A 20,474-nucleotide genomic window follows, 5' to 3' on the forward strand; every position below is an offset into this window, starting at 1 on the left:
AATGTGAACACCCAGGCCGTCAGAAGCAAACCTTAAACCAAACCTCTTCAAATTGAGCTGGGTTGCGTGTCACCTTGTGGGTCTGCACTGTGCCAACCCAATAGAAATGTGAAGAACTATAGGCAATCTGCAAACACCCAGAATTCAATTTCCCCACACAAAACAGGAATTATCCAGTTAAAAACAGTGCACATCACATTCATTAAAGGAAGCATTAGATGGAGGACATTATCCCAATATCACTGGACTAGGAATCCAGAGACCCAGGTTAATACTCTGGAGACAAGGGTTCATATCACCCCCCACCCCGAACACTAATCCCAGTAATGACCACAAAACTATTAATTGTTGTAAAAGGGCAGGAAGTGTTCTTTAGGGAAATAAACCTGCCACCCTCACCTGTTCTGGCACACAGAGCAAGTCCAGATCCACAGTAGTTATGTGCTTGACTCTTAATTGTCTTTAGAATGGTCCAGCAGGCCACTCAGTTCAAGCGCAATTAGGGATGGACAACAAATGCTTACTTTGCCGGTGACGCCCACGTCCCTTCAAATAACTTTTTTTTTCTCAAAAAGGTCCAAACCGAAGCACAAGGTTGCCAAGGTGCATGGGACGGCATCAATTTCTATTTCTCTTTAGGAGAATGAGAGGTGATTTACTGAAAAATGCAAACATCATGAGGGGATTTGACAAGCTGGATGCCGAGAGGATAAAACAGTAACATGTAGGTGCATTATCAGGTCATTCAGCCCATCGAGTCTGCTCTGCTATTCAATGAGATGAAGACTGATCTGAAATAAGAATATAAGAACTAGGAGCAGGAGTAGGCCATCTGGCCCCTCGAGCCTGCTCCACCATTCAATGAGATCATGGCTGATCTTTCGTGGTCTCAGCTTCACTTTCCGGCCCGAACACCATAACCCTTAATCCCTTTATTCCTAAAAAACTATCTTTATCTTAAACATATTTAATGAAGGAGCCTCAGCTGCTTCACTGGGCAAGGAATTCCATAGATTCACAACCCTTTGGGTGAAGAAGTTCCTCCTAAACTCAGTCCTAAATCTACTTCCCCTTATTTTGAGGCTATGCCCCCTAGTTCTGCTTTCACCCGCCAGTGGAAACAACCTGCCCGCATCTATCCTATCTATTCCCTTCATAATTTTATATGTTTCTATAAGATCCCCCCTCATCCTTCTAAATTCCAATGAGTACAGTCCCAGTCTACTCAACCTCTCCTCGTAATCCAATCCCCATAACTCTGGGATTAACCTAGTGAATCTCCCCTGCACACCCTCCAGCGCCAGTACGTCCTTTCTCAGGTAAGGAGACCAAAACAGAACACAATACTCCAGGTGTGGCCTCATCAACACCTTATACAATTGCAGCATAACCTTTCTAGTCTTAAACTCCATCCCTCGCAATGAAGGACAAAACTCCATTTGCCTTCTTAATCACCTTTTGCACCTGTAAACCAACTTTTTGCAACTCATGCACTAGCACGCCCAGGTCTCTCTGCACAGCAGCATGTTTTCATATTTTATCATTTAAATAATAATCCCTTTTGCTGTTATTCCTACCAAAATGGATAACCTCACATTTGGCAACATTGTATTCCATCTGCCAGACCCTAGCCCATTCACTTAACCTATCCAAATCCCTCTACAGACTTCCAGTATCCTCTGCAATTTTTGCTTTACCACTCATCTTAATGTAGTCTGCAAACTTGGACACATTGCACTTGGTCCCCAATGCCAAATCATCTACGTAAATTGTGAACAATTGTGGGCCCAACACTGATCCCTGAGGGACACCACTAGCTACTGATTGCCAACCAGAGAAACACCCATTAATCCCCACTCTTTGCTTTCTATAAATTAACCAATCCTCTATCCATGCTACTACTTTACCTTTAATGCCATGCATCTTTATCTTATGCAGCAACCTTTTGTGTGGCATTTTGTCAAAAGCTTTCTGGAGATCCAGATATACCACATCCATTGGCTCCCCGTTATCTACCGCACTGGTAATGTCCTCAAAAAATTCCACTAAATTAGTTAGGCACGACCTGCCCTTTATGAACCCATGCTGCGTCTGTCCAATGGAACAATTTCCATCCAGATGCCTCGCTATTTCTTCCTTGATGATAGATTCCAGCATCTTCCCTACTACCGAAGTTAAGCTAACTGGCCTATAAATGATAATCTTCAACTCCACTGTCCCGCCTTATCGCCATAACTCTCGATCCCATTCCTGATTAAAAATCTGTCTATCTCAGCCTTGAACATACTTAATGACCCAGCCTCGACAGCTCTCTTCACTAGTTCACTACCCTCGAAAGAAGAAATTCCTCCTAATTTCTGTCTTAAATGGGCGACCCCATACTTTCTGATTATGCCTTCGTGTTCTCGATTCTCCCACAAGGGGAAACAACCTCTCAGCATCTACCATGTCCTGCCCCCCGAGAATCCTAATTGTTTCAATAAGATCGCCTCCCATTTTTCTAAACTCCAACAGGCCATCAGACCATGGCATTCCTACAGTGCAGGAAGAGGTCTTTTGGCCCACCGAGTCTGCACCGACCCTCTGAAAGAGTACCCTACCCTAAGCCAGCCAGCCGCCCCCCCCCCCCCCCCAATCATAACTTAACCTGTACACAAAGGAACAACGTAGCAAGGCCAATCCACCTAACCTGCACATTTCTGGCCCAACATACGCAACCTCTCCTCATAAGAAAACCCGTCTATACCTAGGATGAACCGAGTGAACCTTCTCTGGACTGCCTCCAATGCCAGTATATCCTTCCTTAGATAAGGGGACCAAAATGGATTCTTCTTGTGGCGGAGGCTAGAACTACGAGATAGTTTAAAAATTAGGCTTCTCTCAGTTAATACGGAGAAAAAATTGCTCATCTTTTGAGGGTCGTTAATCTGTGGAATTTTCTGCTCCAGACAGCAGTAGCGGCTGGGTCATTGAATATATTAAAGATGCAGTAATATAGATTTTTGATTGACAAAGGGTGTCAAGGGTTATGGGAGACATGGCGGTGGCGTTAAAGTCACAATTAGATTAGCCATGATCTTATGATCGCTGATCCTCTTTCCATTTCATTCCCTCTTCAATTTCCTCTGTGTGTCTTCCTCATGTCTTTCCATGGAGATGATTTTTGTTCCCTCTTTTCACATTTCTTTCCAGCTTTTCATATGTCATTTGAGGCCAAAGTACCAAGACTACTCCTCCCCTAACCTTCTCAGCAAATTAGCTGGGGAAGCTCTGGCTGATCACTCCTACCTCACCATCGTCCTAATTTCAGGAACATCAGCCAAAATTGCAGATTGCAGGATAACTACCAGCATGGCAGAAATCAGTGAGGTAAGCAAGGAACAACCCTCCGACCCTTCAACATCCATCCTCCATTCATCCAGTAAGTCAGCAGCAATTTTTTTTTTTTATAAATGAAAATAATTCTTGGCAGCATAGAACGTTTGACAGAGGAAACAGTGGAGGTAGAGACGACTGCATGTTAAGGGAACAGTGGACAGCTATTTGAAGAGGGAGATACAGAGCTATGGAGAAAATAAATGGCACTTGACTTAAAACAGCTCCAGCACAGACATGATAGGCCAAATGGCCTTCTGTCTGCTGTAAACTTCTACAGGCTTTTCACATAAATTGTGCTCAAACCTTTGACGGCTACAATAATCCAGCTGCCAGTTAAAATCTCTCTCTTGGGGATGAACTAGACAGGTTTGGCAATACTGTGAATCCCATTACAAGTTCTGTTTAGCAAGACTTAATTCGATCCAAGTGTTGTTCACCTCTTTTACCTCAATGCATTGGCTGGTGCAGTTGATAGTGACCCAGAGGCCTGGACTAACGCTTTGGAGAAAAGTTCAAAGCCCCAAGAGGGCAACTGGGAAATTTAAATTTAATTAGTTATATAAACCCTGAAATGAAACATTAGTATTAGAAACTTTGGCTGTACAATTACAGGATGGTCATCAAAAACCCCATCTGATTCACTCTGTTCTTTAGGGAAGGGGATTTGCTATCCTTACCTGGTCTGGCCTACATGTGACTCCAGACCCACAGCAATTTGGTTGACTCTCATCTGCCCCTCGAAATGGCTGAGCAAGCCACTCTGTTGTTTTCAAGGTGTTGGCTCACAATCCCTTCTCATGGACAATCCTGCCTTGCCAGCAACACCCACAACAAACCTATTTTTTTGTGGATTTTTAAACAATCAAATCACTGTACCTTTGCTCCTTTGGAATCTTTCTCCATCTTTTTCTGATTCTCATCCCTATCCGGACTCAGAGGTGCTGACTCTTCTCTCTTGCTCGCTTTCTTCTCCTGGCTTTCTGTTACTTTTGCTGTGGGTTTGGATATTCGCAACGATCTCCTTAAGCACCTTGCCCCGTTAGGCTCGGTCTCCTGCTTCTCTTCCACCTGCTCAACCTTTTGGGCCGCTTCTGCCTCCAAAGTCTTCTCCAGCATCTGTTGCCTCAAAGACGCTCTTGTCCTCCTCACAGGCACTTTTTCTGTACATTCCTCCTCCACCTTGGTGAAACTTGCCTGTTGCGTGTCGGATGTTGCTATGTCAGACAGTTTGGTGCTTAGGGAACTCTTTGAAGAATCCTCTTCATCTTCACCTTTTGACCTGGCTTCCTCAGGCGGCTTCTCGAGCTTTGGGAAATCCTGGTCTGCAGCTTTCTCCTTCGCTGTGCAGTTCTGGTTTACCTCCACTTCATTTCTGCTTGTGTGATTCTCCTGATTAAGCCTCACTGGCAAATCAGAATCCCCTTTGCCTGACCCGTCGATGCCATTTTCCTCCTCTTTAGTTGGATGCGGGTGCTCAGGCTCCTGGTTCTTTTTCTTCGGCTCAGCCTTCTCTGGAACAGAAGCTTCTGTATTTTGCTCTTCGGTTTTGTGGTTGTTCACCTGGGGTCCAGCAGCTATCTCACCGTTCACCAGTTGCTTTCCCTCCGCTTGCTCCTCAGGCACCTGCTTTACTGTCTCAACTTCTGCTTTTGATTCTTCCTTCAATGGCTCTTTGACAGGTGTCATGGGTTTGCTGAGTGGCCCCTTCACTGAACTGTCATAATCTTCAGTCAGTTTAATTTCACGCTTTTTCATGGGGAGCTTTGCCTGCTTGACGGTTTTTAAGGCCCTTTCGAGCTCTTCTGAGGATTTCTCTTTGACATCGTCAGGAGGTTCCACCTTGTTGCAAATTCCCAGTTTTTCACGGTCTTCAGCTGTCAACTTATTAGTGCAACCTTTGGAATCACTGGGGCCTTTCAGGCTGACCATTTCTACTTTCGTAGCTGTGTTTTCTCCATCAGTTAGCTTATTAATTGTCACAAGATTGTTCTCTTTGGTCAGTTTAGTACCTTCACCTTTCTCATCAGTGTTTTCTATTGCAGGCTGCTCTATCTTAATGGTCTGCCCTGCCTTTGAGCCATCTTCATCTTGCTCTTTCTTGACTGTTTGTGCTTTTTCCTCAACTTCTGGAGAGGTAGTTGTGGGTGGAGATGCCGGATTTGAGTTTGTGGCCTTTTCAGGTTCCTTCTGCTGCCCTTCCAACGTTCCATCCACCTTTACTTCCTCTGTTCAAAAGTTTAAAAAATATATATGGTTAATCAAAGAAGAAAGCTTTCATTTGTAAAGCTTCTCATAGAAGTGACTCAAAAATGCTACACATACAACAAATAACTTTTGGTCAAACTGCAGGAAAGTTTCAAACAGGAATGAGAGAAGGACAAGCTAATCTAGTTTATGATACTTTTAGTTGAGGGGGAAGGTTGACACATTCACAGCACACTCCTCTTCAAATAATGCCACAGAATGCTGAGCACCCATTTGAATTAGAAGAGGGCTTGGTTTAACTGAAAGATACAGCACACAATACACCCACACACCGTCTGCAGACAAGAGGGAAACGAGACTGAAGACACACTGCACACCAGAATTAATTGGGAGTGGGTGGGAATGTGATGAGACGCAGAGTTCAAACCACCGAAAATTGGGTTCAGGTGGAATGGTAAAATAAAGATGCTCATTTTCACCAATGAATCAAATCAAGGTTTCTGTTCCTAACTGTTTTGTATTGTTCCCCATTGGGAAGTGTGCGCTTGGGAATGTTAGGCAAACGGGGGATTAGGTTAATCAGTGATAGCTCACCTTCCCTCCTATACATACTGCCAATGGGCATCTGAGCACGCATGTGAATGGTCACTCAAAACATTTAGACAGATCTCAGGCCCGGAGCCAACATTTATAGGAGACAAAAATTACCTTTCAGATGTTCAAGTTCTTTCTTATTCTCGTCATCTTCAGGTGTAGGGCTAGTATGAGAGGAGCCATTGTCCTGGATAAACTTGCTTAATAATGCCGGATCTATCTGAGCTTTCAGCAGTTGCAGTGTTTCAGCCAATTCATTACGGTCCCTGGTAAAACACAAATTCACGGACACACGCCATGACCATATTGCTGTGGATTCGGCAATCTCTTAAGCATTCAGAAAGTCCCTTAAAGAAACAGGCCAATGAAAGAACAGATAGAGCAGTGTGTTCTGTTCAGCATACATCTTGCATATATGCTGGTAAGAAATATTTTTGGGTCATTTCCAAGATTTCCAGGGAATTGAGTTTAGGCTTATGTCCCAATTTCCGTGTGTTTCAATGGCTATTCACTGTAGAAACAATCTCAAACTAGGATTGGGAGGGAGGTGGAATCAGCTGGGACTCCTGCTTTTGATCGCTCTCTGGTAATCTCTAGATTTGATAGCGAGGTCAGAAGTAGGTCGGCTCGCTGATGATTGCGCTGTCCAGCTCCAGTCACAATTCCTCAGATAGTGAGACAGCACGTTCTTCCAGGCAGGAAGACCCAGAACCACATTGAGGCTTGGGGTCATTCTTACCTTTGTCACTCTTTATTATTATTTCATAGGATGCAAGTGTCATTGACAATGCCGACATTTGTTGCCAATCCCCAATTGCCCTTGAACTGAGTGTCTCGCTCGGCCATTTCAGGGAGCAGTTCAGAGTCAACCACATTGCTGTGGACCTGGAGTCACATGTAGGCCAGACCCGGTAAGGACGGCAGATTTCCTTCTCTAAAGGATATTAGTGAACCAGATGAGCTTTTGTAACATAGGTGATGGTTGTCATGGTAACCATTACTGAGACTAGCTGTCGTGTTGGGATTTGAACCCGGGTCCCCAGAGCATTAGCTTGGACCCCTGGATTACAAGTGCAACATCTCACCCTCTAGACTTTGTTCTTCTAATGCTTTCTTGGCTAGACCCACAATCTTCCAACCTCCATGACCGTGAACTCATCCAAACTTCATCCATGTGGGCACAGATAAAGGCCTTATCTCCCGCACAGAGCCGGTCACCCCGAAGTTAAGTAAAGGTCATCTTAGTTATTAGGTCTAGTTTAATGCATAGCCGCGTGTATCATTGCATATAGAGATAAGTCTTGTGTTTATTAATAAACTGCCTTTTGAACTAATATACTGGTTGTGTGGTCATTCGGTCAATATAAGAAACAGCTTGTGGTTTACATAGAAATAAAGAAGTCAACAATCCCCATCAGGATCTTGTGTGTTTCAATAAACTCGCCTCTCGATCTTCTAAACTCCAATGGCACTGGACCAACCTGCCCAAACTATCGCCACAAGACAACCCCTTCATCCCAGGCATCAATGGACTGAAGGTCAGTTCACCTCTGAATTCACTAATTTTTCTTGTAATCTCGATTTTGCATGGTCAATTTAGAATTCTCCACTTGCTTACAAATCTCTCCCATGGCGTTGCCCCTCCCCATCTCTGTAAACTCTCCCACCCAGACACTCCTCTGGTACCTTCACATTCCTCCACCTTCCCATTTTAATTGCTACATCATTGCTGGTCATGCCTTCACTCTCTGCCCCACACTCCCAAACACCTCTACAAAGTTCTCCTCCTTTAAGATGCTCCTTAAAACCTATCTCTCTGACCAAACCTTTGATCACCTGCCCAATATCTCTGCATGTAGCTCAGTGTCCAATTTTTGGTTGATAACACTCCTGTGAAGTGCCTTAGTAAGTTTAAAGGAGAAATGCAGGTGTACGCAGATGATTGCACAATGTTCAACACAATTCATGACTCCTCGGGTATTAAAGTAGTCCGTGTCGATATGGAGTAAGTCCTGGACAACTTTCAGGCTTGGGCTGATAAGTGGCAAGTAACATTTGTACCACACAAATACCAGGAAATGACCATTTCTAACACAAGAAAAATCGAAGACAGGGCAGCACGGTGGCACAGTGGTAGCACTGCAGTCTCACGGTGCCAAGGTCCCAGGTTCGATCCGGCTCTGGGCCACTGTCCGTGTGGAGTTTGCATATTCTCCCATAGTTGGATGCGGGTGCTCAGGCTCCTGGTTCTTTTTCTTCGGCTCAGCAAAGATGTACAAGGCAGGTGGATTGAACATGCTAAATTGCCCCTTAATTGGAAAAAATGAATTGGGTACTCTAAATTAAAAAAAAAAAAGAAAATAAAGAAAAATCGAAGACCATTAAACGAAGGAGCAGAAGTAGGTTACTCGGCCCATCAAGTCTGTTCCGCCACTCAATGAGATCAAGGCTGATCTGACCGAATCCTCAACTTGACTTTCCCACCTTATCCCCATAACCCTGGATTACCTTACTGATTAAATACCTGTCTACCTCAGCCTTGAACATACCTAGCCTCTACAGCTCTCTGCAGTAAAGGATTCCATAGATTCACTACCCTCAAGAGAAGAAATTCCTCCTCATTTCTGTCTTAAGTGGGTCACCCCTTACTCTGAGATTACATCTTCTGGTCCTAGACTCTCCCACCCCCGAGAATCATTCTTCCAAACGCCAATGAGTTCGGCCCAATCTACTCGACCCCCCGAACAGTTTTAGCACGACTTCCCTATTTTTATACTCCAATCCCTTTGAAATAAAGGCCAACATTCCATTTGCCTCCCCTATATCCTGCTGAACCTGCATGCTAGCTTTTTGTGATTTGTGCATGAGGACCCCCAGGCACCTTCCTTGACATTCAGCAATATTACTACAGTATCAACATCTTGGGTGTTACCATTCACCAGAAACTGTATTGGACCAACCATATAATTATTATTTAAAAAAATATTCTTTATTGTCACAAGTAGGTTTACATTAACACTGCATTGAAGTTACTGTGAAAATCCCCTAGTCGTCACATTCCGGCGCCTGTTCGGGTACACCGAGGGAGAATTTAGATTGTCCAAATTACTGAAGAGCACGTCTTTAGAGACTTGCTGGAAGAAACCGGAGCACCCGGGGGAAACCCACGCAGACACGGGGAGAACGTGCAGACTCCGCCGGGAATAAAACCTGGGACCCTGGAGCTGTGAAGCAACAGTGCTAACCACTGTGCTACCGTGCCGACCATATGCATACAGAGGCTACAAGTGAAGGTCAGCGGCTGCAGATTCTGTGGAGAGTAACTCTCCTCCAGACTTCTCAAAGTTTTTCCACCATCCACAAGGCACAAGTTAGGAGTGTGATGGAATACTCTCCACTTGCCTGGATGGATGCTGCTCTGACAGCACTCAACAAGTCAGCTTGATTGACATCCCATCCATCACTTTAAACATTCAATCCCCCCACCACCAACACACAGTTGCAGCAGTGTGTACCATCTACAATCTGCACTGCAGTACTCACCAAGACTCTTTCAACAGTCCTTTCAAACCCTCAACACCTACCACCGAGAAAGACAAGGGCATGGGAACACCACCACCAGTAAGTCCCCTCCAAGGTACGCATCACCCTCTCTTGGTACTATAATCGCTGTCCCTTCACTATCGCTGGGTGTCTAATTAACCTGTATCACCCGAATCTGCTGCTCTCGTTCAAGGACAGAGCTCTACAGCATTTTGGAATTCCTGATCTCACAGTGGCTCCCGCCTTTAGCCTGCAGGACAGTTCTGCCCTATGGGTAAAGCAGTAGTATCACGCAGCAGATTGGAACCAGAAAAAGCTGTGATGGATGGAGTATGTTGTCAAAGGAAAGAGTGAGAAACAAGGAACTTAATCATGAAATGGGGGAGGAGGCAGGTAGGATTAGGAAAGAATAAATGAACTGGGAAGAGAGAAGAGAGTTTCCCTGAAGAGTTTCCTGTTGATTCCCTTGTTTTCCATTTCTTTTATTTTGCTGCTATCATTTTTGATCCATGGATGTTCAATGGGCATATACCATTAAATTGAGCAGAGGAAGTGAGGAACTCAAAAGTTAGAAAATAGTCCACTGTGCTTGCTTTCGAAACAACAGGCGCTTTGGCACCCGAGAAGTTGGAGGGACTCAATTTGATTGGTCGGCTGGTGGCCAATGAATTGGTAAAAGGCCATATTCTGCCCAGCAGCAGGCGGTGATTGGGTCCGACCAAGTGGGCTGGTTTTCAGAGAACTAAGGAAGGAACAGTCGGGCCCTGGACGGTCGGAGAAGCAGCTATGTGAGGCTCTCTTTTGCTCCAGAAAAGCTGCATAGCTGCTGTTTTCCTGAACTTAAGAGAACCTGGATGAATCGACAGTAAAACCCATTACGGACTGAAAGCAGAAACCTCGAGCTGAAAGCTTAAACTAAAGGAAGGTGTGCTAGAAGACAACCATCTGAAATTAAGACTCTTATCCTTTTTACTTTCAGCATTATTTTAAACCCCTCTTTTCCCATTTGTGTTTGTTTGTCTGTCTTGTGTGTGTGTGTGTGTGTGTGTGTGTGTGTGTGTGTGTGTGTATATGGGAGGGGGCGAGCTAAAGAGGGGGAGTTAGGAATTAGATATAGTTAACCAGTTGAATTTGCTACATATGGAATTATAGTTAGTATTAATATAATTAATTGTATTTAAATTTACAACTAGGTGACAGTGTTTTTTGGGTCGCTAAGGGCCAAAGACGGGGTGTTTTCTTAGAATTATTTGTTAATTTCAATTGTGTTGCAAATCCGGATCCAGTGGGCCGGAATTGACTGCATACTAGCCCAGGGGTCATAACAATTTTAAATCCAAGATAGATTTTAAAATTTTAAAGATAACAAAGAGACTTAATTATGCAGCCATGGACTGATTTAGCACAGTGGGCTAAATAGCTGGCTTGTAAAGCAGACCAAGGCCAGCAGCGCGGGTTCAATTCCTGTATCAGCCTCCCTGAACAGGCGCCAGAATGTGGTGACTAGGGGCTTTTCACGGTAACTTCATTTGAAGCCTACTTGTGACAATAAGTGATTTTCAATTCAACAAACACGGGGGTTAAATGACCTCTTCCATTTCCTATATGAGGTGGCGGGCGAGAATGCCTCTATGAATAATTTTAATTGTAAAATTTAGACGCAGTGGACTCATAATAGCCCATGGTTTACAGAAATCTTTGAGAAATTCTAGCCCACCTTCTGCAAGGCAACAGGTAGGTGCATGGGAACATCATCTTCTCAAGGGCAACTCTAAATGGACCAGGTTTGCCAACAACGTTCAAATCTAGAGAATTGATTTGGTTTTCAATTTTAGATGACCAGTCTGCCTTTTTCTTCACCTCATGTCACACCACATATATCCCAAGCAGATTGGATATGTTCAAACACCCAGATTTTCTTTCTCCCTGCACTATTGAAATGACCACTTCCCAAGCTGGAGTTGCCATCCACCCATCCCATTTTAATACTGAGGAATCCAGGCAGCCTTATAAAGCATAAACTAACTGCAAGAAACGCAACAGAAAAGTCACTCTTCCACCCTGGCCATACCTTACAATGAGCCTCCATGAAGTACCATCTTGATCATCTTGCTCTTCCGTATATAATCGCACATTGTACTCTTGGTCCAATTGGTACCAATACATTAGGCCATCTTTATCTCGCCCAATTGGATGGATGCGCATAGCATCTGGCTCCTCTTCATTCAGCACATTCTTGAATTTCAAATTATCATCAAATTGGCATTCACAGAGATACTGAAAGAGAAAGGAAACTTGTTAGTACTGTATCTCCATAAAGCAGATGGTCCCAAGTCTGTGAAGCATTTGCCAATCGGACACTAGTGTTGATAAAATTGACCCCCAATAGCTCCAAGGGGCAGGAGAGAAGAAGAAACAGACATAGCTGGGGTAAAACCAATTTGTGCATGTGTGCGTAAAGCACAGAGACCTTGCAGGCTGTAATGGAGCCTTCCTCCCCCATTCCGGAGAGGTCTGTCAATATTCACTTGCGTTGACAGGCATGTTTTTGCAGTAAGGTGTGGGAGGTTTCGCTTGAAATGGAGAAATCCATTTCTAGCGAAGCACATTGTTTTGTTTTTTTAAAGTATGTATTCTTGAGATTTGGGTATCACCGACAAGACTAAAATGTATCGTCGATCCCCTGTTGCCACAACGGAGTAGTTTGATCGGCCACTTGAGGAGGCAATAGGCTCAGCATCACACACAGGCCAGCCAGAGCCATTAAAGACAGCAGGTGGTCATCCTTAAAAAGGACACATCAGTGACGCAGTCGGGTTTTTACAATAATCATTTTTATTGGTGTCATTTGAGCTCACTAAAGTCTTAAGGGACAAAAGTACATTGGGCAAACGTTATTCTATGGAACCCCTCCTCTCTCGATGGTTCAGTTCACTACTTAGTGAACTGCGCTGAACATAAAAGTATTTGTTTCAAATACACAATCTGTGCCAAGATGGCTAACCTCAGCCAGATCAATGGCAATGGGTGGCCATTTCCCTTGGTACTCAGGGCAAAGGAAAATCAAATCACACAAAGTTTCTGATCTAGTGAGCTTTAGCTGGTAAGGATGGGCTGTGCCAGGAAAGGACAGACTGAGATTCAGCTGTTAGGCACCTCTCCCCAATGGTTGCACGACAATTAAGTGTTATGCATGAAATAAGCACCTTGATCAAGTTAGTCAGAGTACATGGAACAGTACTGGAGGGAAGGAGCCAGAAATTCAAGCAACGAAGGAGGAAACTGGTAAAAGGCAGGAAATAGACAATCTTAGTCCACATTTGTGGTTCAACTGCTAACACCACTGCATCATGTAGAACCCAGATGCTCAAGATTCCATCCCAATTGGTGTTGCATTCACCCAACATCAGCAGTTGCGACATTACTTCCCTGGACTGGTGGGGCAGGCAGGAGGAGATACAATTCAATTCAATTTCCATTTCAATTAAGTATATTCCTATTCTTGGGGCGGCACGGTGGCGCAGTGGTTAGCACAGCAGTCTCACGGCGCTGAGGACCCAGATTTGATCCCGGCCCTGGGTCACTGTCTGTGTGGAGTTTGCACATTCTCCCCGTGTTTGCGTGAATTTCACCCCCACAACCCAAAGATGTGCAGGGTAGGTGGATTGGCCACGCTAAATTGCCCCTTAATTGGAAAAAAATAATTGGGTACTCTAAATTTATTTTTTAAAAGTATATTCCTATTCTCGTCACTTTATGGTACTTGGGAGACTTTTCTTACTCTTACATGGAAAGTGGGTGTCGTTGACTGGGCCAGCAATTGTTGCCCATTCTTAGCTCCCCACTCCACCAAGACTGTTGATGGAAGAGACTTAAGTGATGGCAATGTTGTTGAACGTCAAAGGACAATGGTTAGATTTCCTCAGTTGGAGATGGTCATTTGGTGCCATTATCAGCCCAAGCTGGAATGCTGTCCAGGTCTTGCTGCATGTGGACGTGGACTACATCAGTACACGAGGAGTCATGAATGGTGCCAAACTCTATGGAATAACCAGCCAACATCTCTACATCTGGCCTTAAGATGGAGGAGGGTCATTGATTAAGCAGTTGAATATGTTTGGGCCTAGGACACTACCCTGAAGGATTCCTCCAATGGTGCCTTGGGCAACCCAAGCGATTTGGTTGAGTTCCCAAACCCAACCCAACAGTTGGACAGAGTATAAAGGAAGAGATAATGGGACTGTGTCAGAAAGATAAGGCAATAATATTTGGGGATTTTAATCTACATATAGACTGGAAAAGTCAGGTGGGTAGTGTTGCTGAGGAATTCATAGAATGTTTTTTGGGATAGTTTACACAGCATATCTGGAGCCAACTAGACAGCAGGCTACATTAGATCTGATATTGTGCAACACGATAGGATTAAATGATAACCTCAGAATCACAGACTCCCTACAGTGCAGAAGGAGGCCATTCAGCCCGTCGAGTTTGTACCGACTCTCCGAAGGAGCACCCTACCTAGGACCAATGACCCTGCCCTATCCCCATAACCCCACCTAACCTTTGGACATGAAGGGGCAATTTAGCATGGCGAATCCGTCCACCCTGCACATCTTTGGACTGTGGGAGGGAGCCAGAGCACCGGGAGGAATCCAACGCAAAACCGGGGAGAACATGCAAACTCTACACGGACAGTCACCCAAGGTTGGAATTGAACAAAGGCCCCTGGTGCGGTGAGGCAGCAGTGATAACCACTGTGCCTCTGTGCCAGAGTAAAGGCACCCCAAATAACAGTGATCATAACTAAAAGAGTTACAATCGTACCAAACTTAAAGAAACAGCATATAATTTCACAAAGGTGGGTGGCAGGTCAGAAGGTTGGAGGGAAAAATTAGAGAAAAAAGATAGCTGGAAAAATAAAGACAACAGTAAGAGTTTCTATAGATATTTAAATAAGGAAAGGGTTAACAAAGTGAGCGTTGGTCCAATAGAAGGTGCTGTCTAGGGAATTAATCATGCAAAAATCATCCTAGGGTCTTGAAAGAAGTGATGAGGGAGGTGGTGGCTGCATTCGCCTTAATTTTCCAAAATTCCATTCAATCAGGGAAGATTCCAGCCTAAACTTTTAGATGCTATTATTAAAGATGTTATCGCAGGGCATTTAGAAAAATTCAAAAGGTCACCAGGCAAAGTCAACTTAGTTTCCGGAAAGGCAAAACATGTTTGACCAATTTATTGCAATTCTTTGAATGACTCACATGTGCTGTGGATAAAGAGGAGCCAGTGGCTGTATCGTACTTGGATTCCCAGAAGGCATTTGATGAGGTAACATATTGGCATGGGTTAGCCAAGAGGAAACAGTTGGCATAAATGGGTCTTTTTCTAGTTGGCAGGATATAAGGAGTGGTGTGCCACTGGGATCAGTGTGGTGGCCTCAATTTTTATAAATAACTTGGACCACGAGGCCAAAGGTACGGCTGCGAGATTTGCTGATGGCTCAAACATGAGAAAGAAAATAAATTATGAAGAGGACATGAGGCTACAAAGAGCCACAGATCGGTTTCATTGAGTGAGCAAAGACCTGGCAAATGGAATATAAAGTGAGCAAATATGAATTTGTCCATTTATTTTTATTCATTTTCATGATGTGGGTGTCATTTATTGCTCCAGCCAGCATTTATTGTCCATCCCTAATTTGGATTGAATTTGTCACATGTGCCGAGGTAAAGAATTCAACATTTGTCACTGACAGATCAACATAGTGCAGAAGGAGGCCATTCGGCCCATCGAGTCTGCATCGACCCACTTAAGCCCTCACTTCCACACTATCCTCGTAACCCAATAACCCCTCCTAACCTTTTTGAACACTAAGGGCAATTTAGCAGGTCCAATCCACCTAACCTGCACATCTTTGGACTGTGGGAGCAATCCGGAGGAAAACGGAACACCCGGAGGACACCCACGCAGACACAGGAAGAACGTGCAGACTCCACACAGACAGTAGCCCAGCGGGGAATCGAACCTGGGACCCTGGTGCTGTTAAGCCAGTGCTAGCCACTGTGCTACCGTGCTGCCCATGTACCATACATGACAAAACATAGAATATACGATAAGTACACAATATAAATACATAGGCACAGGCAAAGAGTGAAGCATACGGAGTGTAGTGCTATTCAGTAGAGAAGAGATCAGTTCAGTCCATAACAGGGTCATTTAAGAGTCTGGTAACAGCAGGGAAAAAGCTGTTTGTGAACCTGTTAGTGTGTGTTCTCAGACTTTTGTATCTTCTGCCCGATGGAAGAGAAAATAACCTGGGTGGGAGGCGTCTTTGATTATGCTGCCCGCTTTCCCAAGGCAGCGGGAGGTATAGACAGAGGCAATGGATGGGAGGAAGGTTTGTGTGATTGACTGGGCTGTGTTCACGAATCTGTAGTATCTTACGGTCTTGGGCCGAGCAGTTGCCATATCGGGCTGTGATGCAGCCAGATAGGGGGCCTTCCATGGTGCATCTGTAAAAATTGGTAAGAGTCAATGCAGAGATGCCAAATTTCCTTAGTTTCCTGAGGGAGTACAGGCACTGTTATGCATTTTTGATCGTAGTATCGACGTGGGTGGACCAGGTCAGATTGTTGGTGATGTGTACAACTAGGAATTTGAAGCTGTCAACCATCTCCACCTCGGCACCATTGATGCAGACAGAGGTGCATGATACTTTGCTTCCTTAAGTCAATGACTAGCTCCTTAGTTTTTCTGACGTTGAGGGCGAGATTACTGTCCCACAGCTCTAACAATACTCAACCATCTGCAAGAACCTACCAAGGCTCATTAGACAGCACCTTCCAAACCCACAACACTACCATTTGAAGGACAAGGGCAGCAGATACCTGGCAACAACACCAACTGGGAATTGTCTCCAAGGTACATTGCTGTCGTTACACTATGCCTCTAGATTCTCTATCTCCCTCCTGTACTCGGACTCATTATTGTTCAAGATCCGACCCATTACGGTCGTGTCTTCAGCAAACATGTAGATGGAGTTGGACGCAGATTTCTGCCATACAGTCGTGTGTGTACAGGGAGTATAGCAGGGGGCTAAGCATGCAGCCTTGTCGGGCGCTGGTATTGGGGACTATCGTGGAGGAGGTGTTGTTGTTTATCCTTTCTGATGGCCCTTACTGATTGCCCTTAAGAAAATGATGGTGAGCTGTCATCTTGAACCGCTGCAGTCCCTCTGATGTAGGGACATCCACAGTGCTGTTAGGGTGGGAGATCCAGGATTTTGACCCAGCACAGTGAAGGAACGGTGATATATTTCCAAGGCACGATGGCATGTGCCTTGGAGAGAATTCCCAGTTGGTGTTGTTGCCAGGTATCTGCTGCCCTTGTCCTTCAAATGGTAGTGTTGTGGGTTTGGAAGGTGCTGTCTAATGAGCCTTGGTAGATTCTTGCAGATGGTTGAGTATTGTTGGAACTGCACTTGTCCAGGCAAGTGGAGAGTATTCCATCGCACTTCTGACTTGTACCTTATAGATGGTCAAAAGGCTTTGGGGAATCAGGGGAGGCAGATTACTAGCCACAGGATTACGGGCCTCTGACCTGCTCTTGCAGCCACAGTTTTTTTTTAAGGTCCAATTCAGTTTTTGGTCAATGGTAACTCCCAGGATGTTGATTGTGGGGGATTCAGCAACGGTAATGCCATTGAATGTCAAGGGACGATGGTGAGAGGATTCATTGTCTGGCACTTGTGTGCCACAAATGTTACTTCAGCCATCCATCAGCCCAAGCCTGGATATTATCCAGGTCTTGCTGCATTTGGACATGGACTGCTTCAGTGTCTGAGGAGGCACAAATGGTGCTGAACAATCATCTGAGAACATCACCACTTCTGACCTTATGATGGATGGAAGGTTATTGATGAGGCAGCTGAAGATGTTGAGCCCAGGACTCTACCCTGAGGAACTCCTGCAGTGATGTCCTGGGACTGAGATGATTGACCTCCAACCACCACAGCCATCTTCCTTTGTGCCAGGTAGGATTCCAACCAGCCAAGGATTTTTTCCCTGATTTACATTGACTCCAGTTTTGCTAGGGCTCCTTGATGGCGTACTTGATTAACTGCTGCCTTGGTGTCAAGGCCAGTCACGCTGCCCTCACCTCTGGAGTTCATCTTTTTTGTCCATGTTTAGACCAAGGCTGTAATGAGGTCAGGAGCTGAGTGGCCCTAGCGGAACACAAACGGAGCGTCAGCGAGCAGGTTATTGCTCAGGAAGTGCATCGTGATAACACTGTAGATGACCCCTTCCATCATTTGGCTCATGATCGAAGCAGAAAGAATTTGAAAAACCATATTATCTGAATGGTGAGAGATTGCAGAGCTCGGAGATTGAGAGGGATCTGAGTGAATTAGTGCATGAATCACAAAAGGCCAGTTAAAGAAGGCACGTCACCACCACCTTTCAGGGGCAATTAGGGATAGGCAATGAATGCTGGCCGAGCTTACGAAGCTAACATCCTTGAATTAATAAAAAAATTAGGAAAGTTAGTCAAATGCTATTATATATGGAGAGGGGAATTGATTACAAATGTAGGGAGGTTATGCTTCAATTGTACACAATACTGGTGAGACCATATCTGGAGTATTGTGCACAATAATGGTCTCTTTATTTAAGAAAAGATGTAAATGCATAAGAAGTTCAGGGGTTTAACAAATCGATACCAGGAATGGGCAGGCTGTCTTATGAGGAAAGATTGGGCAGAATAGGTTTTTATCCACCGGAATTTGGATGAGTAAGAGGCAACTTCATTGTAACCTTTCCGATCCTGCGGGGTATTGACAGGGTGGATGTGGCGAGGATGTTTCCTCTCATGGGAGAATCGATTGAGTATGACCATGTGTCCAGATATTCGTAAGGAGTGCGTTACAGAGTCAACCGGGCAACATGTGCTTAGGTTGATGGCGGATGCTGTATATGGTTTATTCCTTAAGTCGTTTGCTAAACCATTTGGGAGGATAGTTAAGAGTTAACCACTTTGATGTGAGTTTGGAGTCACATGTGCGCCATCCTGGATAAAGATAGAAATGGGAGGAGACGCCATTCGGTCCCTCGAGCCCGCTCCGTCATTCATTATGGTCATGGCTGATCATCCAGCTCAATAGCCTGAACCCACCTTCACCACCATGTCTTTTGATTCGCTTCGCCCCAAGAACTACATCTAACTCCTTGAAAACATACAATGATTTGATCTAAACAGCTTCCTGTGGTAGCAAATTCGACAGGCTCCCCACTCTCTCGGTGAAGAAATTTCTCCTCGTCTCAGTCCTAAAAGGTTTCCCCGTACTCTTACGACTGTGACCCCTGGTTCTGGACACCCCTACCATCGGAAGCATCCTGCCTGCTTCCAAGTAGTCTTGTTAGAATTTTATAGGTTTCTCCATTCTTCTGAACTCCAGCGAATATATCCTAGGTGACTCAGTCTCTCCTCATTAATCAGTCCCGCCATCCCAGGAATCCATCTGGTAAACCTCCTTTGTACTCCCTCTAGAGCAAGAACATCCTTGAAAAATCCCAGTTGATTTGTCAAGCATGATGTTCCAATTGTAAATCCATGCCAACTCTGTCCAATTCTACCATTCTTTTCCAAGTGCTCGGCTACAAAATCTTTGTATTCTCTAGAATTTCCCCCACTACTAATGTCAGTATGACTGGTATATAATTACCTATTTTCTCTTAACCTCCTTTAAATAGTAGGATTACATTAGCTACCCTCCAATCTTTTTTTAAATTCATTTACGGGACGTGGGCATTGCTGGTTAGGCCAGCATTTATTGCCCATCCCTAATTGCCCTTCAGAAGGTGGTGCCAAGTTGCCTGTAGGAACTGTTCCAGAGTCTACAGAATCTAGTTTGGCTCGTAATCATCACTGGTGCCCTGATGAAGCAAAGTAAGCAAGGGGGTTTACAAATCCAACATTTCAGATCAGGGGTTGATCATGAGAGGAGAGGCAGACATCTGTGATGAATCTTTATTTGTCTTTGTGAACTTAATAGAGATGCAGAGAAACACTGAACTGGCTTTAGCTGACTAGGTTGAATTAATGTTGAGGCCACAAAGGGGCACTTATCACAGCTGTCTCTGATTACCATTAACTATGTGTGAAAATAAATCAGAAAATACAGTAACAAAGGTTGGGTTGTGATGACTCCTAGGGGTCGAAAATAAATAGACAGTACTTCTATTCCTGAACAGGAAACCGAACTTGGTGTGACCGTTAGTGAAGAGAAAATACAGCCCCCATCAAAGTTTGTTGACTGTGAACAAAGGGCACTCTGGGTAACAATGGAGCATGGGATATATTAGGAGGAAGCCTGCTCCACATTCAAACTGATCATTGTTGTAAGACGGTTATACATAGAACATAGAACAGTACAGCACAGAACAGGCCCTTCGGCTCTCGATGTTATGCCGAGCTTTGTCCGAAACCAAGATCAAGCTATCCCACTCCCTGTCATTCTGGTGTGCTCCATGTGCCTATCCAATAACCGCGTAACAGCTTCATCCGCCCGAGGAAATAGTCTCTGAACGTCCACTCTATCTATCCCCCTCATCATCTTATAAACCTCTATTAAGTCGCCTCTCATCCTCCTTCGCTCCAATGAGAAAAGCCCTAGCTCCCTCAACCTTTCCTCATAAGACCTACCCTCCAATCTAGGCAGCATCCTGGTAAATCTCCTTTGCACCCTTTCCAGTGCTTCC

General features: G+C 44.7%; 1 protein-coding gene across 1 annotated transcript in view; it reads right to left on the reverse strand.

The window, feature by feature from the left end:
• rsf1a (remodeling and spacing factor 1a) overlaps positions 1–20,474 on the reverse strand; it is a 97,790-nt gene that overhangs the window by 28,802 nt on the left and 48,514 nt on the right. The window contains exons 4-6 of the mRNA XM_072477434.1: positions 11,792–11,997; positions 6,292–6,443; positions 4,255–5,603 (exon numbers count right to left, since the gene is read on the reverse strand). Coding sequence (XP_072333535.1) covers positions 4,255–5,603; positions 6,292–6,443; positions 11,792–11,997 — 1,707 coding nt within the window. The remainder of the gene's footprint in view (positions 1–4,254; positions 5,604–6,291; positions 6,444–11,791; positions 11,998–20,474) is intronic.

Source organism: Scyliorhinus torazame, chromosome 15 (assembly GCF_047496885.1).
Source record: "Scyliorhinus torazame isolate Kashiwa2021f chromosome 15, sScyTor2.1, whole genome shotgun sequence".
NCBI lineage: Eukaryota > Metazoa > Chordata > Chondrichthyes > Carcharhiniformes > Scyliorhinidae > Scyliorhinus > Scyliorhinus torazame.